A 24,495-nucleotide genomic window follows, 5' to 3' on the forward strand; every position below is an offset into this window, starting at 1 on the left:
GCTGCTGCTACCACCACACAAAGCCCTCTCAACCCCCACAGAGCTGGAGAATGGGAAGCACGCTGATGCAGAAAGGCTCCTCCTCTGTGACCTCACTTGCCACCAGAAAAAATCACCAGAAGGGCAGAGGATGACCTCTGCCCACTTTTACTTTCCCAGTCTCAAGCAAGAACATCGGGTGGGAAGCACCTAGCTGCAAAGGCTGCAGCTGAAAAATAGTCCTGAGCATGTTTAGGAAGTTTATTACTATTTTCCTTAGAGTTTTTCTGGGAAGGGCTGCTAAGTTTTATCAAGTGTTTTCTCTAGCATCTATTGATATGAGCATCTGGCTTTCTCCTTTGATTTACTAATTTTAATGAATGGAGCATATAAGGGGGCATCTCCTGCGGGTGGGGGAGGGAAGGTCTCTCTCTGAGGTGATGTTTGTGATGAGACCAGGTATCCTTGGTCACAAATGTCAGAATCTCTGCTTTGAGAGCAGAGAATAGCCAGCAGCAGAAGCACTTTTCAGAGTTAACGGAACAGTGGAAACTTAAGGAACTACCCCTAGGGTGACTTTATTGCTGGGAGGAGACGTGCAACGGGAAAGACCAGGTAAAGACCCTGATGCCCCCTTTTATTACAGGACTTGAAAGGCACTAGTGAGCGGTTTCCATGTCATGAACAGCCATTGAAACCTCACAAGCACGGTAATGAACCTGCATCATTACCAATCCCGTTTTACAGACGAGGACACCGAGGCTCAAAGAGCCAGGATCCCCCAGCAGAGCCAGGGCACGGCATCTGGGGCTGACTCCCAAGCCGGGCACTCCCGGGCACGACCACCAGGTGGGGGTGAGCGCCCAGGGACGGAGCGGTCGGGAGGCTGGGGGGCGCTGCCCACCGTCAGTCCCTCCCTCCCGCCATGGGTCCCGCCCGCCGGGGGAGGCGCGTCCTGGGGCCCCGCGCGCGGTCCGCGCACACCGGAGCCGGAGCCGAGGCGGGCGCGCAGAGCCGGGCGCGCACTGCCTGATCGCAAGGGCGTCGGTGCCCTGGACCATGGCGGCGGTGGCCGCGCTCCTGCTGGGTCTGGCGCTGCTGGCGCCGCGGGCGGCCGGCGCGGGCATGGGCGCGTGTTACGACGGCGCGGGGCGCCCGCAGCGCTGCCTGCCCGTGTTCGAGAACGCGGCGTTCGGCCGGCTAGCCGAGGCCTCCCACACGTGCGGCCACCCGCCCGAGGACTTCTGCCCGCACGTGGGCGCTCAGGGAGTGGGGGCGCAGTGCCAGCGCTGCGACGCCGCCGACCCCGAGCGCCACCACAACGCCTCCTACCTCACCGACTTCCACAGCCAGGACGACAGCACCTGGTGGCAGAGCCCGTCCATGGCCTTTGGGGTGCAGTACCCCACCTCGGTCAACATCACTCTCAACCTGGGTAAGCGCGGGCTCAGGGCACCGCCATCACTTCGTCCCCTGTGCCCACCATCGGGGGCTCGAGGCTGCGCGCCCTGAGTTAGCTGTGGGATCCAGATATGGGGGGGCCTCAGGAAAGGGACCTGTGCCCCCCACTATCTGGAAGGATAGACTGATGGGTGTCTCTTGGGGCTGGGAGGGGTGGGAAGCCTCCTGGGAGCCCTTTACAGAGCAGTGGATCTGGGTGCAAGGACCATGCCCTGTAATGATTGTCCATCCTAGACCCAGAGCTGTTGTGGGCAAAGAAGGGAGGTGACCCACCAGGGGGTGAACTAGTCAGCTCTCTGGGGCAGGGGCTCCTAATCTTGGGGCATCTGGTTGACTTCTGGGGTTCAGTGAATCCCTGAGGCTGTGTGCCGTCCCTGGGAGTGATCTTGGGGATAGAGCCAGCGTGTTCAGCACTGGGAAGGCTGCCCTCAGGGCAGGAGCCAAGTTTCACCCGGCTGTTGGGTAACTGGACCGGATGGCATGGCCTCTCTGCTGTGCCCAAGCCTCCCTCCACCCAATCCCATGCCAAGGTACAAGAGCCCTTAGGTCCCCGGGAATCACAATCCTGAGTCTGGACCCAGCACTTCACTCCTGGCACCTCCCCCATTTCAGGGAATGGGAATAACCACCTCCCCCCAACCCCCGGCTCCATAGCCCTTTCAGGGAGGGAGTGTTTCCATCGGTCCACACTCCCTTATCTGTGGGTTCAAAATCTCCCAAAGCTCTGAAAACTCAAAGTATTTTTTTTTTTAATATTTATTTATTTATTTATTTGGCTGCGGTGAGTCTTAGCTGTGGCACAAGGGCTCTTAGTTGAGGCATGCATGCGGGATCTAGTTCCCTGACCAGGGGTCGAACCCAGGCCCCCTGCACTGGGAACATGGAGTCTTAACCGCTGGACCAGTGGGGAAGCCCCTCAAAGTATTTTTATAACTCATTTCGGCTGCTAAACCTGACCTGAGGCTACTTATAGACCTTGTTGATCCTAGAGTGAATAGTCATACATTCTGTTCCTGAGATGTTTGAACATGGCTGTTAGCCCCAGACCCAGCTGGAGGTGTTAACACAATCCATGGCATAAGGACTGCATCATCTCTCTAAAGTCTGAAGAGTTCTGAATTCTAAACTACATCTGGAGCCAAACAGTTTTGATAAGGAATTATGGGAATGTATCCATATTTTTCAGATGAGAACATTGAGGTTCAGAGAGGTTAAGTCTTTTGCCCAAAGACACACAGCTGCTAAATGATACTGACATCCGTGTGTATCCAAGATCAGAGCATAAACTCCTTGACATGAATTCCACCCATCGGTGGAGTCGGCTCTTCCTAGCTCTGGGTGACAGTGCCTTGGGGAGGGCTGGGGAATGGCATTGAAGTGGTAGGGGGGACACCGAGCCTTCTCAGAAGATGAGGCTGGTACCCACCGCCACCCCAAGAAGCTCGGTTGCTCTGAGGCCTTGTTACCACCCATTGACCTGTCAGGCTCTCCAGGTGGGGCTTGTCGATGGGATGGGACGGATGGGATGGGACAGGGTCTCTACCCAGGCGTGCGACAGGAAACCAGTGGGGGGAGAGAGGTTGGGGGAGCTGGCTGGACTGGCCTGGCAGGACCCCAAGGCCACAGGGGAAGGAATCTGGGATAGGATAGGGTCTGTGGGAGACAGTCTGTTCCATGACAGTGGACGCAGGATTGGCTGATGTGTTGCTTGTGTGGGTGGAACCCGGGGCAGACGAGGGGCTCAGGCCAGGCACAGATGAGGCGGGAGCGGGCGGGAGAGGGCCTACGTGTTTTGATTTGGGGCAGTTCCCGTTTACACTTGGTGTGTGCCAGGCCCTGCGCCACACACACACACACACACACACACACACACACACACACCCCATTGTTCTTCCCGTTGTGTTGTGCAGCACCAGGCACGTGGGAGGGGCTCTGGAAGGGTCTGCACAGTGAATGAATGAGGGAGGGACAATGTCACCTCCTCCGTCCTGTGCCCCGGGCCCAGCTCAGGGCTCTCTTTTGCCTGCCCCAGGCCACCGAAGAGGCTTTGCACTCAGGCCCAGCACAGCCACTCACTGGGCAAACGCCACCCCCTCCCCGTGCCTCGGTTTCCTCCCTGTCAGATGGGGTGAGAGTTGCCACTTCTCGGGCAGCGTGCAGGTCCTGTGAGCTCAGGTCGGCCAAGTGCTTACAGGAGCTGGGACAGTCCTTGTGTGTGACCAACAGGACTCTGCTGAGAGCGGCTCAGGCTGAGGTTCCCCTTGGGGTGGCCTCTTCCAAAGGGATTGAGAAATGTTCGCCCACCTGGCTCCCAAAAGACATCCTGACCCTGGTCCCATTTATGCAGGAGGGGTTCTGGGGACCCACAGCAGCCCCAGACGTGGCCCACGTTTGGTTCCATTGAAATTTGGTTTTCTCCACTCTGAGCCACACATTGCATAATATCAGGGGAAGAAGAGGTCTGGGATCATCAGGGTATTCCCAGTGGGGGCCTGATGGAGCCTCAGTCAAGGTGGGCAGGGAAGCCTCTCCTAGCCCTCAGGCCGCCTCTGCTGGCTCTGCCCCCTCTCTCCTTGACCTCGTTGGAGGGAGGAGTGGGCAGCGGCTCTGGCCCCGGTCTCCTGGAGGGAGTGGGGTGAGGGCGGGGGAGGGACAGGCGGCCGGTCAGCCCTGGATGGAGGTCGCTGCTTTCCCAGCCCCCTGCGAGCTCGCAGACATCTGTTCCAAATCCCCGAGTCCTGTCGCTAAGCTGAGGCTTCCTGTCTGGGATGAAAGGCAGCAGCGGGGTCTGGTGGCTCCCAGGCCTCCACGGAGGCCATGGGACGAGAGCAGGCTGGAGCCTAGTAGCGGGTGTGTGGGAGGCGGACGGTCATCAGGGGTAACACAGTATTCAGGGGGCCCTCACCACGTGCTAGGGCCCCCACTAAGTCAGCACCCCATCCCAGCACCGTTTGTTCCTTTTCTTTGGCCACGCCGTGCGGCATGTGGAATCTTAGTTCCCCGACCAGGGATTGAACCCGTGCCCCCTGCGTTGGGAGCGTGGAGTCTTAACCACTGGGCCGCCAGGGAAGTCCCCGTTTGTTCTTTTATAGACAGGGAAACTGAGGCTCTGAGGATGAAATCCGCGCCTAGGGTCCCACCGCAGACCCTGGGACCCTCCGTGCAGCGCGCTGCACTTGGGGATGATAAACGTCCAGCTTATGCCCATCGGAGCCTCAGCTTTTGGCTGGGCTCAGGGGAGTCTCCCTTCTTGCTTGTACACTTTCTTGGATTCCTGAGAACCTACTGGAAAGACCCTTAAGTCCCTGAGCAGGTGAGTTCTGAGCCCCTGAGCGAGGGGAAGGTTTCAGGAGGAATGGTGGGTGGGCTCCTGCCCCCCGCCCTCCAGCCTCAGATCCTGGCTGGGGGCCGCCCGTGTGCAGGGCCAGTTCTCCCCGCATCCGTTCAGCATCTGCTCCATCTTCATGGAGCCAGAAGACGAGCTGGGCCCCGGGAACGATGTGGATGAAGATTTATGCTCAGGGGACACACCCGGGGTGAGCGGGCCTCTCGGAGATCTGAAGGGTGGTGGGAGTTGACAAAAGAGTGGAGGGCATTCCAGGTCAAGGGGAGCCAGGAGGCCGCTCTGTGTGTTCTTGGACCTGCACGGCCTGGATGGCCAGAGCGGAGGGGACAAGAGGACAGCGGGGACTGGCCCAGTGGGAGCTGGACGTCAGAAGGACCTGCCGGCCCCTGTGGAGCCCGACGCCGGCTGGATCTCCTGAGCTTTGGCTCCACTGCGTCTTCCTGTCGAGTGGGTGGCCGTGTTTGCGTTGGACGAGGCCAGCGCCGGGGCGCCAAGTCCTCCTTCCTTCTCCCTGGGGGTTCTGGCTGGAATGCTGGGCCCCAGTCAGGTCAGGGGTCAAGGCAGCAGCCCTGATTAGCCTCTACCACAGAAGCAGCCCCCCATGGCCGTGGGCCCAGCTGGTCCTGACCGCCTCGCCCCCCTCTGGGCTCAGGATGGACCCAGCAGTTGCAGGAGTGGGAAGTCCCAAAGCCCAGGAAGGATGCAGGCAGCCTCCAGATCTCCCCTCCCTCCGCTCCCACTCTGGCTGCACCAGCTGCCCTTCAGCAGGGCTGAGGATGGGCCGAGACTGCATCTCTCCTCCCGGTCTTTGCCTTTGCTGTTGCATCTGCCCGGCATAACTTCGTGTTCCCGCCTTCTCCTGGATAACCCGTATCTCATTCATAAACAAAACAGCCTAGTGCCTACTGCGTGCCAGTCCCTGTCCCAAGCCCTGGGGATGCAACAGCAGACAAGCCACTATCTGCCCCACTAGGCTTTGAGGTCACCTCCTGCGGGAAACCCTCAGCCCCCAGGATTGGGCGGAGAGCCTGCCTGCGTGTTCTTGCAGCCCCTCACCCTTCCCCTGTCACAGTCTAGATCATGAGCGTGAGGTTTTGGTTTGTCTGTGTCCGTCACTGGCTCCAGGCTACAGAGGGGATGCCTGTTTTCACAGCTGCACCCCAGCACCCAGCGCAGGGCCCCCTGCACAGTGGTGCTGTTGGTTGGATGGATGGATGGAATGACAGCATTTAGTCGTGCATGTGCCGGGGACTGTTGTCAGTGCTTTGCAGGCATTTACTCATGAAGCCCTTTTATTGTGATGCCCATTTTGCAGATGGGGAAATGGAGTCACTGTGTTCAAGACACTTGCCCATTTCACTGGAGGGAGGTTAGGTATTTTGCCCAAGGCAACAGAGCTGCTAAGCAGTGGAGTGGGGATGTGAACCCCAGCACATCATGGCTACACTGTATTTCCTCCCTGGAAACAAGGAATGAGTGGATGAACGCATGAATGAATAACTCCCCAGCCTTCCAGATACATCCCAGACTCCTAAGCTGTGGTCCCACCCTTCCTCCTGGCCCTGCCCCGCGCACCTGGGCACCCCAGGGCTCCAGCCGCTTCACCCGCCTCCCTTCCCCTGCTCTCTCTCATCTCCCCGCCAACCCTGCCACCAGCTGTGCCCTCTCCCCATCTCATGCCCCTGGCTTTGCCTGTTGGGATCATGGTCGACGTTTGGGGCTCCACCCGCACCTCCAGCCCAGTCTCCCACCTGAGCCCTTGACCAGGTCATTAAAGCATCCTCCTGAAAGTCGACCCCTGAATGTCACACAAGGGCCCCAAACTTAGGGTCCAAAAGTAAAGGTGCACCGTGTAAACCATATTCATAGCAGCATTATTCACAATAACTGAAGAATGCAAGCAACCCAAGTGTCCACTGATGAATGAGTAAGCAAAATGTGGCATAGCCATACAATGGAATATTTTTCAGCCTTAAAAAGGAAGGAGATTCTGACACATGCTGCTACGTGGATGAACCTCGAAGACATTATGCTCAGTGAAATAAGCCAGACACAGAAGGACAAACGCTCTATGATTCCACTCATATGAGTCCCTAAACGAGTCACATTCATAGAGACAGAAAGTAGAATGAATGGTGGTTGCCAGGGACTGGGGGAGGAAAGAATGGGAAGTTCGTGTTTAATGGGTGTGGAGTTTCAGTTTGGGAAGATGAAAAAGTTCTGAAGACGGATGGTGGCCACGGTTGCACAACAGTGTGAATGTGCTTAATACCAGTGATCCATATGCTTAGAAATGATTAAGATGGTAAATTTTATGTTATATATATATTTAAAATTAAAAAGTAAAGGCACCCTTCTTCCTTCCCCCTCGTCTCTCCATGCACCAAAGCAAGGAACTCAGGAATCCGCTGCAATTCTTCCCTCCTCATCCTTTCACTTCAGCATTCGCCAGATCACTAGATCACTGTCTGGAATGTTCCTTGTCTTTGCCTTCCTCTCCATCATTCCCACTCAGCCCCTCATCTGTTCCCTGATTTATTGCAATGGTCTTAAATGTCCTGACACCTCTCTTTGCAGACTTGTAGTTTGTACATTTCAGTCGTGGCTCCATTCAGACTGGACCTCAGAATCCTTCTTAACACAAAGCCCTAGGCAATAATCAATCAGACGAAATCTGTTCACTCTCCCCAGGTTAAACAATAGGCTTGACAATCTTGAACCATATTTGGGGTTTAGACTCTTGGCCCAAAGGTGAGGGAACTGTCGTGGGCCTAGCTCTGATTCAGCCAGGCTCTCATGGTGTCTGGCATTGTGGTCACAGGGATTCCCCAGCTCTTCACAGGGATTCAGCGAGCCCCAAATTGCCAAGAGCTAGGGTGGGAGAGGAAGACGAGAAGAGTGGATGGCCAGATGCTAGGGCGGAGGAGCCCTGCTGAGATGCCTCCTGCAGGCTGGGAGCAGCTCTCCCCACCTGGTTCTCATGCCCACGGTGGGCAGGGCAGCCTCGGCCACGCATTTCCGCTCAGCTCCCCACCCTGTCCCCTCCAGCCCCATCCCCAGGCCACTGCTCCCCAGATGGCTCCAATTAAAGGGCTTTGTTTTGTTTCCCTTTTCCCAAAATAAGCCTCTCCTTCGGAGCTCATTCTGCTCCGTCAGTGCCGGATGTGGGCCAGCCTGCTTTTATGACCGCCCTGGTGTCATTCCTGTCGGGCCTTATGTCCCAGCTGGCTGGAGAGGACATAGCTTGGTGCTCCTGGTGCTGGATTGGGCGACCTCTGCAGTTTTCAAGGGCACTGGCACCTCCTTCCTGGGCAGCCCTTTCTCTCTGAGCATTGAATGGAGGGGTGGCTGGTTCGGCAACTTGGGGGCAGACAAGCCTGTAGTTGAGTAGAGACTCGGCTGTTTTCTACGTGACCTTGTGCGAGACCCTTTCTCCTGCCTGAACCTCGGGTTCCTTGTTAGTAAGATGTGCACGGTTATGGAACTGTTTGGGGGTCTCTGAGATAGAGTGTACATAGAGCACTTAACAAGGTGCCTGGCACATAGTAGGTGCTCACTAAATGCTGGCTGTTGTTAAACAGACTCATTCGGGGGTCGTGATTGGCAGAACACTGTGACAGCCTCAGTCATGTTGTCAGGCCTGCCTGTCTCAACTTGTTCACTGGATTATAACCTCCTTGAAGGTACAAATCATGCTTCATCTGGCAAGCATTTATGGAGCACCTACTGTGTACCAGGCACTGTGCTCAGCTCTAAGGATTCACTGCCCCGTCCCAAGGAGGGCACAGACTAGTGGGAGGGATGAGCAGGTCTTTACAGAACAGGGTGCAGAGGCTCAGGGCAGCTGGGGAGCACCAGTGAGGCACCCTAACCCACAGCTCCAGGGATGAGTAGCCATCAGGGAAGGCGGGAGAAAGGTGTTCCACGCAGGACTCAGGCTGGGGCATCTGATCAGTCTGCTAAACCAGTGGGATGAGCAGGGATGCACAGGAGCCAGCCAGGTGAGGAGCGGAGGGAACAGCGTTCCAGGCAGAGGGAACAGCATATTGGGTGGCTGGGAGTTGAGATCCATGTGGCCCCAAGCAGTGTCGCTCCGCAGTTAACAGGTGGGGAAGACGTTTTGGCCCAGCTTTTTTGATGGGAGCACACCTGTCTCAATCACCCTGAAGCCTCATTGGCCCCTGGAGCTTGCAAGGGTCTGGGTTGAGGCTGCAAATTTAATTCTTGTCACTGTTTAGATCTCAGGGCCAGTTCCTTCCCCAGCCTTCGGGCTGCCTTTGGCAGAAATCTTTTCATCGCAAAGCAGGGATTAAGTTGCTTTCTTAGCCCTTCTAATTAACTCTTATAACAGAAAGTCCCTGCCGCGCCTCTGTGATGTTCCTGCATCTTCTCTCACCTCCTGGCTTGGCAAGGAAAGGGAAAAGCCGCGATGTTTCCTAGTGTGTGATGTTGTTCATTTGCATGAAATCCCGGTGGCTGCCTTTTTCCAATCACGCTTCTAGCTGCCAGCTACCTTTTAAGTGGCTCCAAGCTCCCCTCCTGAGAGGTGTCTGGCTGCTAGATGTTTATAGAGGAACCTGGGCCTGTGGACCCACGGCGACCTGCACACAGCATCCTTTCGTGAACGCACACCCGGGGCAAGTCCTCACCTGGTTCCGAGGTCTGACGCCTGCTCAGAACAGAAGCGGCCGCTTCAGACACTGGCTCCGTTGGCGACACATGCTTTCTTTTAAGGGACTTGGAGTGACAGTGCCAGGCTGTGCTGCAATGTAACTTTGAAAAACATCTTAAAACAGAACATGGCAAGGCGGTTGCTTTTTAAATTTTTTTTTTTAATTTGTGTTTTCTCCAGTTTTTAAATTAGAACAAACTTTGTGAGAAAAAATTGGGAATATGTAGAACACTTGAAAAGGGAAGAAAAGTCACTGAGTCCTCTGCCCTGAGGACAGTCATGCTTATGCGTTCGATGTCTTTCTTTTCTGCTTGTTCTTTAGGGATTTTTAAATATCATCTGATGATTCTAAACGTAAGATCGTTTGTCTTTTTTTCATTCAACATTTTCACTTTCCCATGTACTGTAAACTCATTGTCAACTGTTTCAGTGGTTTCAATCATCCTGTGAGTTTTTGCCCTACAATTTATTGAATCTTTATGGTTCCAGTTTTTTCCCTATTATAAAAAAATTCCTTGATGAACTTCTTGATTTAGGTTCCATGTCTTGTTTGAATTCCCAGAAGTGGGATTTTTTTGTTTTTCACCAAAGGCCAGGAACATTTTTATGGCCCTTCATCTGTGTCACCACACTGCATTCCCAAGGGGCCAATATGTATACTTTTGCCCCAATTTTTTCTTTTATTGTGGTAAAATACACATAACATAAAATTTATTACCTTAACCATTTTTAAGTGTACAGTTCACTGGTATTAAGTATATTCACATTGTTGTATTATTGCTGTATATTCACCACCATCCACCCACAGAGTTTTTTCATCTTCCTAAACTGAAACTCTGTCCCCATTAAATACTATTGCTCTCTCCCCTCACCCACCATTCTACTTTCTGTCTCTATAAATTCGACTCCTCTAGGGGTTTCACATAAGTGGAATCATATAGTATTTGTCTTTTGATGACTGTCTTAATTTGCTTCACATAATGTCCTCAGGGTTCATCCATGTTGTAACATGTGTCAGAATTTCCTTCCTTTTTAAGGCTGAATACTATTTCACTGGGTGGATGGACCACATTTTGTTTTTAAATTAATTTATTTATTTTTGCCTGCGTTGGGTCTTCGTTGCTGCACGCGGGCTTTCTTTAGTTGTGGCGAGCGGGGGCTACTCTTCGTTGCAGTGCACGGGCTTCTCATTGGGGTGGCTTCTCTTTGTTGCGGAACACGGGGTCTAGGCGCGCGGGCTTCAGTAGTTGTGGCACGAGGGCTCAGTAGTTGTGGTTCACGTGCTCTAGAGCGCGGGCTCTAGAGTGCAGGCTCAGTAGTTGTGGCACATGGGCTTAGTTGCTCCGCGGCATGTGGGATCTTCCCGGACCAGGGCTCGAACCCGTGTCCCCTGCATTGGCAGGCGGATTCCTAACCACTGCACCACCAGGGAAGTCCCTGGACCACATTTTGTTTATTCATCATCTGTTGATGGACACATGGGTTGCTTTTACATCTTGGCTATTGTGTGTAATGCTGCTACGAACACGTGTGTCCAAATATTTCTTCAAGACCCTGCTTTCAATACTCTGGGGTCTATACTCAGTAGTGGAATTGCTGGATCATATGGTAAGTCTATTTTTAATTTTTTGTGGAACCGCCAAACTATTTTCCAAAACAAATGCACCATTTTACACTCCTACTAACAGTGCACAAGGGTTCCAACTTTTCCACATCCTCACCAATGCTTGTTATTGTTATCTGATTTTTTAAAATATTGATTTTTATTTATTTATTTATTTATTTATGTTGGCTGTGCCGCGTCTTAGTTGCGGCATGCATGTGGGATCTAGTTCCTCGACCAGGGATTGAACCCGGGCCCCCTGCATTGGGAGCGTGGAGTCTTAACCACTGGACCACCAGGGAAGTCCCTGTTATCTGGTTTTTAAAAAAATAATAGCCATCCTAATGGATGTGAGGACCAATTTTTAAAAATGTATGTAACAGCTTTATGGAGATATAATTTACTGTACAATTCACCCAATTCAAGCATACAATTCAGTGCTTTTTAGTATTATTCATAGAATTGTATACCCATCACCACAATCCATTTTTGAACATTTTTGTCACCTCCAAAGAAACCCTTTGCCCGTTAGCAGTCACCTCCCCCTGCCAAGTATTCGCCCAACACCCCAGGCCCTGAAAACCACTAACCAACTTTCTGTCTTTCTGGATTTGCCTATTCAGGACATTTAATATAGGTGAAATCATACATTATATAGTCTTTGGGATTAGCTTCTTTTATTTATCACAATATTTTCAAGGTTTATCCACATTGTAGCATGTGTCAGTACTTTATTCCTTTTTTCTTGCCAAATAATATTCCTTTGTATGATATACCACATTTTATTTATTCATTTATCTGTTGATGAACATTTGAATTGTTTCCATTCTTTGGATTTTATGAGTACTGCTGCTCTGAACATTGGTGTACAAGCTTTTGTGAGGACATATGTTTTCATTTTGCTTGGGTACACGCCTAGGAGTGAGATTGCTGAGTCATGTGGTAACTCTATGTTTAACATTTTGAGAAACCACCAGACTGCTTTGCAAAGCAACTGCACCATTTTACATCTTCACCAGCTGTGTACGAGGCTTCCGGTTTCTCCACCTCCTTGCCAACACTTATTTTTGTCTGTCTCTTTTATTATATCCATCCTAAGGGAGTGAAGTGGTATCTCATTTTGGTTTTGGTCTGGCTAATGATGTTGGGCATCTTCTCATGCGCTCGTTGACCATTGATATATCTTTTTTGGAGAAATGCCTATGTAGATCCTTTTTTCTGTTTTCCATTTTTAAATTGGGTTATCTTTTTTTTTTTTTTTTTGGCTGCGCTGCACAGCTTGCAAGATCTTAGTTCCCCGACCAGGGATCGAACCCATGCCCTCTGCAGTGAAAGCACAGAGTCTTAACCACTGGACCGCCAGGGAATTCCCGGGTTATCTGTCTTTTTATTTTTGAGTTGTAAGAATTCTTTAAATATTCTAGATAAATGCCTTACCAGATACAATGCTTTGCAAATATTTTCTCCTGTTCTGTGGGTTGGCTTTTCATTTTTCTCAATGGTGTCTTTAGAAGCGCAAATTTTTTGATTTTGATGAAGTTCAATTCATCTGTTTTTTTCCTTTGTCAGTTGTGCTTTTGGTGTCACATCTAAGAAGGCTTTGCCTAACCCAGGTCATGAAGATTTACTCCTATATTTTCTTCTAAGAGTTTTATAGATTTAGCTCTCACATTGGGCCAAGATGTTTAAACAGAGGATTGAAGTGACTTCTCCTCAGTGCGTAAGGAAGACTGTGGACAGTGATAGAGGTGGCAGCAGCGGGAAAGGCCTCCTGGGGTATCTGGGACCAGGGCAGAACAGCCAGAGGGAAGAAAGCAGATGCGGGAAAGGGGTGCAGAGAAGTTCTGTGCTGCTCTGGGGAATGTGAGTCGACTGCTAATAGTAGAATTTATGGGAGGGCTCCCTCTGTTGGTCATTCATTCGTTCCTTAGTCCATGGGTTTTTCTGTTCTTAGGCATTGCTTGCTGACACCTGTCGGGGCAGGTGAGGATGTAGGCGGCTGTCCTCCCCACCCGCCCTGCTCCCCAGCCACATTCCCTTCCCATCCCGGCCTCCCAGCTCTGAGTGATTGTGGTGGATCTGGGGCCACTGTGAGCGCTCCTGCGGCACAAAGGTGGCAGCTGGGCAGAGAGGAGGGCAGGGTGGGGCCTGAAGATCCCACATCTTGATGTCAGCAGGGTGGGGGAGGGGACCAGGACTAAAGCAGATGGAGAGGCCACTGGGAGAGGGGGCATTGAGCAGAGGGGGCCAAGGAGGGGACCCAGGGTGGGCTGGGAGGAGCAGCCCAGGAGCAAGACCCAGGAGGCAGGGCCAGGAGTGTGGACTGCACGGAGGCCTGGGGGAGGGGGCTTCCAAGAAACAGGGATGACCCATGGCCCAGGAAGTAAGGCAAGGCGTGGTCCCCTGGCTGTGACCATAAGGGGCTGTTGGGGAGGAGGCTTTGCAAGAGCAGTTTCTGTTGAGTGGCCCAGAGAAGCTGAATTGCAGTGGACTGAGGGTTAAATTGGGAGATGAGACCATGGGGCCAACAGATACAGACTTCTCTTAAGAACTTTGGATCAAACAGAAGTTAGATGGAAGCAGGAGAAAGAGAGGGGTTCAGGGGGGATTGTGTTAGGATTGAGGGGGCCTTGAAACAGGCATATCTCCAGACTCCAGGGGTCTAAAATCACTGGGAGGGAATGAGACCAAAAGGCACAGGTGGAAGGTTTGGCTTTGTTGGAGCGTAGTAAAAGAAATAACTTTCTAATGGTAGAGCAGGCTTCTTCAGGATGTGGCAACATCCCATTGCTGGAGATAGTTGAGCAAAAAGAGATGGCTGCCTGTCAGGGGTGTTAGACTGCAGATTCCTGTGCAGGGAGACAAACGGGCCTAGTTAAGGGATGGCAAGTTCTTGGGAAGCATGCCAGCATTGTCCTCTCCTGTGTCCTTGACAGGCATCACTCATTAATCACGGCACACCCAGAACAGTGCTCCAGGCGGCCTCTAACGATCCATCCAAGATAGTATATGCAGCACAGCCGTTCTGCTCTCCCTGGACCAGGATTCTGACGCTCCCTTCCCTTCTGTAAAATGGGTCCACGTCTTCCCACTGCAGGGAAAGCTTACGAGATCACCTACGTGCGGCTGAAGTTCCACACCAGCCGCCCTGAGAGCTTCGCCATCTACAAGCGCAGCCGGGCCGGCGGTCCCTGGGAGCCCTACCAGTACTACAGCGCCTCCTGCCAGACAACCTACGGCCAGCCCGAGAGCCAGTACCTGCGCCCCGGCGAGGACGAGCGCGTGGCCTTCTGCACCTCCGAGTTCAGCGACATCTCCCCGCTGAGCGGGGGCAACGTGGCCTTCTCCACCCTGGAGGGCCGGCCCAGTGCCTACAACTTTGAGGAGAGCCCCGTGTTGCAGGTCGGAGAGGAGTGGGGCTGGGCGGGGGCGGGGTTGGGGCAGGGGCTGGGCTGGACACTCGGGTCCAGGGGACCACAGGGAAGTCTAAAAGGGCAGGAGGATACAGGGGACTGTGAGAGATCCCACGGTTTTCAGATTTGAAACAGCAGAAGCTTTTGTTGTATCTGAATCTTTTGTGGGTGACTGATAATGAAATAGAGGGAAGAGGGTGCCCTGTGATAGCTACCAACTCAGCTGACCCCTTCCTTAGGCAGGTGTGGAAACTGAGGCCCGGAGTGGGGAAAGGACTTCCCAAGGGCACACGTGGGTTGGTGGAAGGGCCCAGCGCAGACCCTGAGGGTCCTGACTCGTAGCTGGAGCTTCTGCTAGAACTCCCTGCTGGGAGCCCCGCTTCCTCCCTCTGTGATGGATGGCGTTGCCTGCCCTGTGTGTCTCCAAGGGCTGTGACGGCGATAAGAGGGAAAACGCGAAAAGAACGTGAGTTTGGAGTCGTAGAGTCCTGGGATCTGTGCTGTCAGGCAGAGCTAGCCAACAGAACTTCCTGCAGCGACAGAAATGATCCCTGGCAGCACCCTCCGGGATGGTAGCCACGAGCCACGTGTGTCTGTAGAACACATGAAATGTGACTAGCACGACTGAGGAATTGCATTTTCATTTTTATTTCATTTTAATGAAGTTTAAACAGCCACATGGGGCCAGCAGCTGCCACGTTGGACAGCCAACTATAAAGTGACCGGCACAGTGCGTGTCCTAGAAGAGATGCTCATTCACGCTTTGAAGATAAGAGCTCGTGGTAGCTCACGCATCTCATCCTCATGGCAGAGAGAGAGCGTGGCAGGCTTGTGGCTGTGTGCACCCGTACGGGGTCCCCATCCTGCCCACCTGGGTCTACTCAGGTTTGTGGCCCTACCAGTATAAGCACCCGCGCATGTCCACATTTCTGTGCATCAGTGACGGCTCATCTATGGATGTGGTGGATCTGTTGGATGTTTCGGGGCATTGGACGGCACTCTAGTCCACTTCCCTGGGTTCCGACAGGCCTCTGCCGAGAAAAACTGCTATCTTCTTCCCTCGACATATTCAGAGCATTTCCTTTGCCTGTCTGGGATAATGAGGGGGCTGGGATTAGAATCCTGTTTGTTTCTGGAGGGGACACTGAGGCCCAGAAAGAGGTTGTGCCCCACCCAGGCTGTGAAGCACAAGAAAACACGGTGTCAGCTGGCTTGAGGTCCCCAAGACCACCCTCAGCTTCCGTGATTCACTGGAAGGACTCTGTACAGAACTCAGAAAAGCTGCTGTATTCACGGTGATGATTTATTACAGTGAAAGGATCCAGACTGAAACCAGCAAAGGGAACAGGCACGTGGGACAGGAACAGGCACGTGGGACGGGAACAGGCACGTGGGACGGGAACAGGCACGTGGGACGGGACCAGGCACGTGGGACGGGAACAGGCACATGGGACGGGTCCAGGAGAGACCAGGCATGGGGCTTCTGGGTGTCCTCCTAGTGGAGTCGTGGGGACAGTGCTGATTTCTCCCAGCAACAGATGTGACAAGTGCATTGCCAACCAGGGAAGCTCAGCCGTGCCTTAGAGTCCAGGGTTTTTATTGGGGGTCAGCCACATGCACATGGCAGACTGCCTATGGCTGACCTTGATCTCCAGCCCCTCCAGAGAGCAGGCTGATTCTGTGCGGCCCAAGGCCTCCCCATAAATCACATTGTCAGCATTGACCGTCTGGGGTGGCCCAGGGCCCCGAGTGAACAAAGTTACTCTTATCAAGCAGGACATTCTGAGGGCTTGCAGGTGACCCCCCAGGAGTGGGGGGCAAAGGTCAGAACTCTCTCAGGCAAGGTTAATCCTTTCTGGCACAAAGTCTCATCTCCAGACGCCCAGGCCCTGCTTATCCCATTAAAAACGTTCACTTTTGATCATCACATGATTCTGTTGAAAATGACAATTTCTTCTCCATGGGGCTCCAAGCTCTGTAGATTAGAAAACATCGGCCAAGGTCATCTGAAGACAAGCACAAGGGCCGGGCCCCTGCTCTGCCTGCATCTGTGCTATCTTGACAGAGGGGCCCCCTGGCTTGTTGCCCCTTATGTCCTGGATGCTGTCCCTAACGGAAAAACAGGCTTTTCAGAAATGAGACCCCTGCAGCCCCCAGGCAGAAGAAGGACAGAGAAGGTCAGAGAAGGACAAAAAAAGCCAAGCCCCCCCTCCCCTTCTCTCCCCTCTGGGCACCCCCAGGGTGGCGCTTCCTCTGAGGACGTGGAGCATTTGGGGTGTGGGGTAACGAAGGATGTGTCCATGCGGCTGCTGTGTCTTGGGTCCCTCTGTCCTCCATGGGGGCCAAGGACCTTGGGGAGAAGGCTGACCCTCTCTGGGGTGCTGGCTGGAGCAGAACCGCTGCTGCTGGAGACGAAGCTCCTGCCTCCCGCTTCTCGTTAACGCTGCGTTCTGGCTCCCACGTCTGTCCAGAGTCAACCCGAGAGCCCACTTGTAGTTTTAGCTGGGCCATTGCAAGTTGCACAAGGTCCTTGCCTCTGTATATTGGGGCTCCGGTTTGCCCCCAAAGTTACCTCTAAGGCGTCAGGGAGTGACCCGTACAATTTGGGCTAAGGGAACAAATTCCCCTTCTCCCTCCCAGCTCCCTTCCTGGTGTCTCAGGGAGATTTTGATGCTGTTCCTATCACCATCGTCTTCAAGACTGATGGAGCAGGTCATAGGCTGCAAAGCAGATGCAGGAACCCAAAGAGGGGTCACTGCGGGCCGAGACCTTGGGCAGGTCATTGCCCTCTGGGCTCCATTAGTATGATGAGGGCGTCGGGGTAGATGCAGGAAGGCAGGCTACCTAGTAGCTAAAGCTGGGAGCCTGGGGTCAGATAGATCCGAATCCCAGCTCCGCGGGCACCAGCCGTGCAACTAGGAAGCAGAGTACTTACCCTCGCTGATCCTTAGTCTTCTCCTCTGTAAAACATGGGTAAGAATAACACCTCCCGGTGGGGTTATTGTGAGGACCTGAGCCATAACCACACAATCAGCGTCAGCTACTGCACCTTCCAGCTTGGACATCAGCTGGTTTGGGTTCTCTAGGGGCACTTTTTCTGCAGAGAGAAAAGACTCTTAGACCATCGGTTGTGCTCTGCTGGGTTCCCACCCCGGGCCTCAGCCCCTTGCTCCTCAGTTGCTTCAGGGACCGACCAGCAGCGTCAGTACCACCTGGGCACGTGTGGAAATACAGAGTCTCAGGCCCCATCTCTGATCAGAAGCTGCATTTTAACCTGATCCCTAAATGTACACTGACATTTGGGAAGCGGTTCAGAGAGTGACTCTCCGGAGGTTTACAAACTCAGCTGAGTGCTGAGGTCCCCTCTGAAGCTTTCTGGTTCTGGACCCCTCCCTGGCTGAAGCATCCTCAGGCAGAGGCCCCGGGCCCCAGGCCACGGGCTCGAGAGTTGCTGAGCCCAAGGGGATCGGAGAGGCCCGCTGGCCTGAGTCATGCTGGGGTGAGAAGTCAGACTTTATGCCAGTTCATTTTCTGTCCTGATGGGCCTGATTGCTAAACCAGCAGCTGCTGGGCTGAATTAAAATGCTGATTAACATTCAGCTGGAGCTACCTCTGATTATAACAGCAGGCAGATGAAAATGTCAGCTTTCACGTGGGCTCTCCCCCACTTCCCCACCAGCTCTTCCAGGGGGAAGCCTCTCATTCCGCCATCAGCAAGTATTTATCGAGTGCCTGCTGTGTGCCAGGCAGAGCCCGGGCTGGGGATGCAGCGAGAACCAGGGGCCCTGAGTCCTTGTCCTCTTGGGGCTGTGTTCTGGCGGAACAGATGTCACCTGGGGCAGGTGCCTTGTCTGTGGGAGCCTGATTCTTAGAACGTGAGAAGCCTATAAACCCAGGGCCCACCCCACGCCAGGGCGCTGGGACGCATCTTCCCTCGGCTGCCCTCTAGAATGGGGGTGCAGTCCCGCTGAGCAGTCAGGTAACCTGCGTGACACGGTTTTAGATGGGCTGCTCCAGCACCTTGACCATGTGCCAGCCTCCGTGCCCCGCCGCTGACATTGGCCATCCTCCTCCAGCACCCCCCTGGAGCCGACATTATTCCTTGTCCTATTTCACAGATGGGGAAATGGAGGCTCTGAGACATTGAGCAAATTCCCCAAAGTTGCACAGTTAGGAAGGGGCCGAGCATCCAGGTTGGTGTGACCCAAAAGCACAGGCTCCTTATTTCTGCAGCGTTCTCGGAACTTGTCAGTGTTTGGCCTGTCCCTGTGTCCCAGAAGATGCCCCGGGGAGCCGGCTGGACCCTCCAGCAGAGCAGGGTGGGAGCAAACATTCAGGAGCCTGCTGATGGCGCCCTTTCCCTTCCACCTTGTCCCCCAGGACTGGGTCACCAGCACCGAGCTCCTCATCTCCCTAGACCGGCTCAACACGTTCGGGGATGACATCTTCAAGGACCCCAAGGTGCTGCAGTCCTACTACTACGCCGTGTCGGACTTCTCTGTGGGTGGCAGGTAGGCGGGAAGCAGGGCAGTGGCCGGGACGCTGTACAGGATGGCTGCCACGTGGGGTCACCCGGTGGCTACCGTGGAGGGTAAAGAAACCACTTCTGGTGCTCCAGGGGGGCAAAGGAGCAGGAGCCTGGTTCCTGGGCCCGGCATTCGAGGCCTTCGTGACCCACCTGCCTCCCGCCTCCCGCCTCCCAGCCCCGTTCCTGCTGCTTTTCCCACGTCAGCTGTGTTTCCGCTGCCGTCAGCGGGACACACCAGCCCTTTGCACCCGTGGTTCCCTCTGCCTGGTGGTCCATCCCCCTTTCTTTTCTTTCTTCCTTTTTTTTTTTTTTTTTTTTTTGCATCTGACAGTACATTCATTCACGCCACATGTGCCCACGTGGGACAATGTTCCACGCTCTCGTCTAACACGTAGAACCTGCTTAAATTTCCAGTCGGACCACCGTCCTGTGGGACGTGGGCTCCAAATGAAGCTGGTTAACAGTGGCCGTAAGCAGGCGCAGGACCCCAGGCTTTCAAAGCTTTGCTTCTTTCATCAGCACTCATGAGCTTATAACTGATGGAGCCCATCAACCCCATTCTTCCCCAAATCTTCCGGTAAACTTGGGTAGAGTAGGGCTTCCTGGGGACCCAAGCGTGTTTAATAAGGCTTTGAGGCATCTCCAAACAGTACGAACGGTTCAGGCCACTCCAAAGCCCCACGGCCAGTGACCCAGAAAGGTCACCGAGGAAGGAGGCACCGCACTTCTGCCCCCTTCTCATGTGAGGGGCGTCGGGCTGTTCTGTCGGGACCCCTGGCCCTGGCCTACATACTCCTCTAGCTTCGATCAGTGCACATTGTAGTTTAAGCATCTCACCTCTCCAAGAAGCAGGGGCCACCCGGTACACGTGTGGCCACCTGGTACTGGGCCCTCCAGGCACAAATGACGTCTTTAGTATAAACGCTCCCTCATCAGGCTCCTTCTTGGAAAGGAGAGAGGAGACAGATGTGTTCCCGCCCCAGGCAGACAGTAACCAGATCAGTCCCCAGTAATCATGTCGCACGCCCCAGATTAACAAGGATAGGAAGCCAGGGCAGGGTGTGCTGGCAGTCAGGGAGACCACGCTGCAGATGGGGACCCTGCGGGAGGTCAGGGAGACCACGCTGCAGATGGGGACCCTGCGGGAGGTCAGGGAGACCACCCTGCAGATGGGAACCCGGCGAGGCTGGAGAGGTGAGGGGCAAGCATCCCACGTGGAAGAGCCAGCATGTACGAGACCCAGGCTTGAGGAACGAGGCAACAGCCCTGCAGCTGGAACAGGGGGCGTGGAGACGGCTGGAAGATTGTCGGGGCCATGGACCAAGTTTATGCAGTCAGTGGGAAGTTGGTGAGGATATGGCCAGGGTAGTGACAGGGTCGGATTTCTGAGACACCCCAACCCCTGACATCGCAAGGGGGCAGATAAGAGGGGAGAGAAGAAGCTGGCTGGGCAGAGATGGTGGTAGGATGGGAGAGGTGTGGATCCGAAAGCTGTTTAGGGTGGGAAGTCAGCTCCACGTGGGAGTGGTGGCCCATGGGGGATAGGGGGCGAGGGGCTTCCAAACTTGGAGGATGTTTAGGTGGCGTTCAGAGAGGTGAAGGTGTCTGGGAAGGGAACACGGGCCCAGCTGCCTACACTCAGGGTGTCTGCGCCCTCTGGGGGCTGGCGCTCGGGTGTGAAGGGGAAATGGGGGGTGTCCGTGAGGGCCCTCTGCTCCTCCTCCTCCCCCGCCACTTCCACACTCGATTCAGGTCAAACCGCCCGGGAGCGGGGCCTCTCCAAGGATGGTGGATGGCGGTGAGCTGCAGCGTCTGCCATCAGGGGGCTTCGGGACAGAGAACATCTGGGCCCCAGCTGCCAGAGCCGGACCACCCTCAGGCCAGCAGCTGGCTGGGGGACAGTGGCCCGGCAGCCTGTGTCCCACAGTGGCCTACAGGAATTTCACTCTTTCCCTTGGGATCAGAGGGCTTCGTGGAGGAGGGCGTGTTTGCAACATCCCCTTGGGGCCATGGGTGGTCCCTTGTCCCGAGACGGGTGATCACTGTCTCCCAAGACTGCCTGGTGCCCGCCTCACCCCTGCCAGAAGTGCTGGGCATTACTTGCCTACCCTGAGCTCCCAGGGAGGCCTGGCGAGGAAACAGTGCTCTGTGCCCTTCCCAAGCCCTGTGTCCCCAGTACCATGGGTACTGGCAGTGGTCAGAGGTTCTTCAACATCCACTTAGGACAGAGCGTGGAACATTGCTTATGGGGAGACACCAAGTGGCCGTAGGGGAGTGTCTAGGAGCTCAGGGTCTGCGTGGAGTAGGAGAGAACGGGCTTCAGATTCTAGCTCTGCCACGTAGCATTCGTCACTTCATGGTCTGAGCCTCAGTTTCCTCATCCGTGAAACGTGGATAGTTGTGGTCCGTCCTGCTGCAGTGGTGAAACTCCAGAGAGAAGACGTGAGCTGATTGCTCGGTTGGGGGCTGCTACACAGGAAGGCTGGGAGCTCGGAGCCATGGCCATCCTCTGTGTGGCTCAGTCTGGCCACCCGGGATGGGGACGATGACCCCACCGGGTCAGGCTCAGCCGAGCACGCTGTGTGGCCCCCTGAGCACCTTTGTTCCTGCCTGATTCCGCCTGTCTGACTCTGCGGGAGGGGGGAGTGGGGCAGGCCCAGGGCTGCCCTCAAAGGCACAGGCTCACTGGGGTCTTGAGATGAGTTGGGGGCCGTCCTGTGTAAGGCGCAATCTCCCTCTCATCCCTTTAGACACGAAGGAGGGGGCATGAGGCGGCCTCCCGGGCTGCCACCTCCCACCCACTGCCCTGAGAGCTGGCCCACCCTCTAGGCAGGAGACTGAGATGACTTCTTCCTGGGTCCCCCTCGGCCCCTGGGCGTGGTGCCTTCAGTGGCAGCATCGAGAACTTTACCATTACTAACTGGTGGCCTCGGGCAGCCTCTCTGTGCCTCGGTTCCTCCGTCTGTTAAATGGGGATCATAGCAGGCTTGTGAAGATGCGATGGGTTTACATGTGTGCAGAGCTCAGAACAGCCCAGCGCAGTCGGTTCTGTAACTGTTGCCCCGGGCACATGGTAGGAGTTCAGTCAAGTTCCATAGCTGAGCCGTAGAATCAGGAGCTCACCCGAAGGCAGGGGCTACCTGGTGATTAACCCCTTCTCCGCCGGCACCTCCCCCAGCTTCCGGACACCCCCCACCCCCGTGTTCTTTTCCCAGGTGCAAGTGCAACGGGCACGCCAGCGAGTGTGGCCCCAACGAGGCGGGCCGGCTGGTCTGCCGATGCCAGCACAACACCACGGGCCCAGACTGCGAGCGCTGCCTGCCCTTCTTCCGGGACCGCCCGTGGGCCCGGGGCACGGCCGAGGCGGCCAGCGAGTGTCTGCGTGAGTGTCCTGGGCCGTTGGCGGCCGGAGGCCGGGGGTGCAGGCCAGGAGACGAACTCCCCATCCCTGGCGGCAGGGCTGCTCCTGGGTGGGCCTGGCCACAGCTTGGGACTCTAAACCCTGTGCAGGGACGAGGAGGAGCCGAGGGAGAGCTGGAGGGGGCACGTGATTCTCCGTCCTCACCCCCTCAGGCAGCTCCCCAGACCCAGGCTCCCCAGGTAGAGGCATGCGTGGCAGGAGGGCTGAGAAGGACCCCCAACTTGTTCCTTTGTGTCAACTGCTCCAACCGCAGCTGCCGATCAAAGCCAGGCCACCCCAGGTCCTGGGGGTGCTGACCTGCCCGCCCAGCCTCTCCTGCAGGCCCCCAGGCAGCCCTTCGCTGCCCCGGCCCCCGTGCGATGTGGCTGGCACTGCCTAACCTCACAGACACGCCGGAGAGGACGTTGCCATCATACTTTTTCCAGGGACGGGGGCCGCGCACGGGCTGAGGGGCTCCTCCCAGCCTGGCGTGCCCCTCCAGCTTCCCTCTGTCCCCAAGCCCTGCCCTCCGACCGTCATCTGGCTTGCTCCGGGCTCCCATGTGTGGCTGGTCGTCGTTGGGCACCAGACTCCACCTAGCTCTGCTGCTGGCAGGAGGCATGTCTTCATGGGCAGGCGCTCCTGACGGCTCAGCCTCTGGACCCACTGTGCTCCTGGGCTTGGGCTGCTGGCATGTAGAGCTGGGGTGGGGAGAGGACGGCTTGTTCCATGGAACAGGGTGCTGTCTGCAGGAGCTTCCCGGGGCCACTGTGGCCCTAATGAGTTCCTGCTGCCCTTGCTGGCCTGCCTCCACCAGGAAGTCCTCTCGGGGCCAAGGAAGCTGGCTGGCTCAGCCGTTCTGAGTCTGGGGCTCTCTCCGTGGTGGGGACACAAAAGGCCAGATTGCTTCTCCTGTCAGGTCATCACCGCTGAGGTCACATCTCTGTCCTCCCAGCCTGGAACCTGCGTTTCATGCCTGACCCCTCGTGCTCCCCAGTCCAGGCAGCCCCTGAGCCTCATTCACATCCCCCGAACCCATCTGACTGTGTCCTTCTACACGGTCAACACTGTGGTCCGGCCGGTCACCCCTCCTCTGAGCATCTGAAGCCCCCACCTCCCTGCTCTCCCAGCCCCCATCCCCCGCCTGCCGCCCAGCTGAAGGCACTTTCAAGTGCAGATGCGATTATATTCATCCACGGAGCCCCTTGCTCCAAGGTGAAGTCCGCTGACCGCGGCTGCCCAGCCTCCCTGGATCAAGCGCTGGCTGACCTCTTGACCTCAGAACTGCCCCTGCGCCCCTCCCTGTCCCGTCACAGTGCACAACGTCCCCACCCTCTGCCCTGCCCATCACATGACATGCCACCCTCCCACGCCACACTGGGTGAACCTTGCTTCTCTGCCTGTGCCACAACTATCCTCTCACCTCCTGCCTGGGACTCTCCCTTCCCTCTCCTCCCCTCCTTTGCCTGGACACTTCCTTCCTGCTCACCCTCCAGGAAGGCAGCTGTAGGGCCCTCCTTTCACCTCCCAGAGCCTCCCTGCTTCTCCCATCACAGCCCTTCGCCTGCAGGATTTTCACCTGCTTGCTGCCTCTGCCTCCCTCAAACAGTGGGGCCATGTATGCGGGCACTGGTCCACACCATGCTGGGCTCACCACGGGAGCCAAGATGGAGCCGATCTTTGGTACATACTTTTTTTTTTTTTAACATGAATGTACTTTGTTTATTTATTTATTTATTTTTGGCTGCATTGGGTCTTCCTTGCTGCGCGAGGGCTTCTCATTGCAGTGGCTTCTCTTGTTGTGGAGCACGGGCTCTAGGTGTGCAGGCTTCAGTAGCTGTGGCACGTGGGCTCAGCAGTTGTGGCTCGCAAGCTCTAGAGCGCAGGCTCAGTAGTTGTGGCGCACGGGCTTAGTTGCTCCGCGGCATATGGGATCTTCCCGGACCAGAGCTCGAACCCATGTCCCCTGCATTGGCAGGTGGATTCCTAACCACTCTGCCACCAGGGAAGTCCCTTTGGTACATACTTTTTAAAAATGTAGGAAGAGTAAGCTGGGACGAAGTGAGAGAGTGGCATGAACTAATATATACTAC

At 55.3% G+C, this 24,495-nt stretch overlaps 2 protein-coding genes across 4 annotated transcripts in view; one reads left to right on the forward strand and one right to left on the reverse strand.

Annotated features, from left to right (window-relative positions):
- Positions 1-976: 976 nt before the first annotated feature.
- The window catches only part of LAMC3 (laminin subunit gamma 3), a 60,975-nt gene continuing 37,456 nt past the window's right edge, over positions 977-24,495 (forward strand). For all 3 annotated transcript variants that reach the window (XM_059925847.1, XM_059925848.1, XM_059925849.1), the window contains exons 1-4: positions 977-1,414; positions 14,159-14,463; positions 18,855-18,985; positions 22,218-22,384. In XM_059925847.1, the coding sequence (XP_059781830.1) occupies positions 1,039-1,414; positions 14,159-14,463; positions 18,855-18,985; positions 22,218-22,384 (979 nt within the window). In that variant the 5' untranslated portion in view covers positions 977-1,038. The remainder of the gene's footprint in view (positions 1,415-14,158; positions 14,464-18,854; positions 18,986-22,217; positions 22,385-24,495) is intronic.
- Positions 19,054-19,642, reverse strand: LOC132367602 (ATP synthase subunit ATP5MPL, mitochondrial-like). Its single transcript, XM_059926186.1, has 2 exons — positions 19,465-19,642; positions 19,054-19,217 (listed from the first exon to the last, which is right to left on the reverse strand). The coding sequence occupies exons 1-2, from the start codon at positions 19,640-19,642 to the stop codon at positions 19,054-19,056; spliced, it is 342 nt and encodes a 113-aa protein (XP_059782169.1).

The sequence above is a fragment of the Balaenoptera ricei genome, chromosome 6 (genome assembly GCF_028023285.1).
Source record: "Balaenoptera ricei isolate mBalRic1 chromosome 6, mBalRic1.hap2, whole genome shotgun sequence".
NCBI lineage: Eukaryota > Metazoa > Chordata > Mammalia > Artiodactyla > Balaenopteridae > Balaenoptera > Balaenoptera ricei.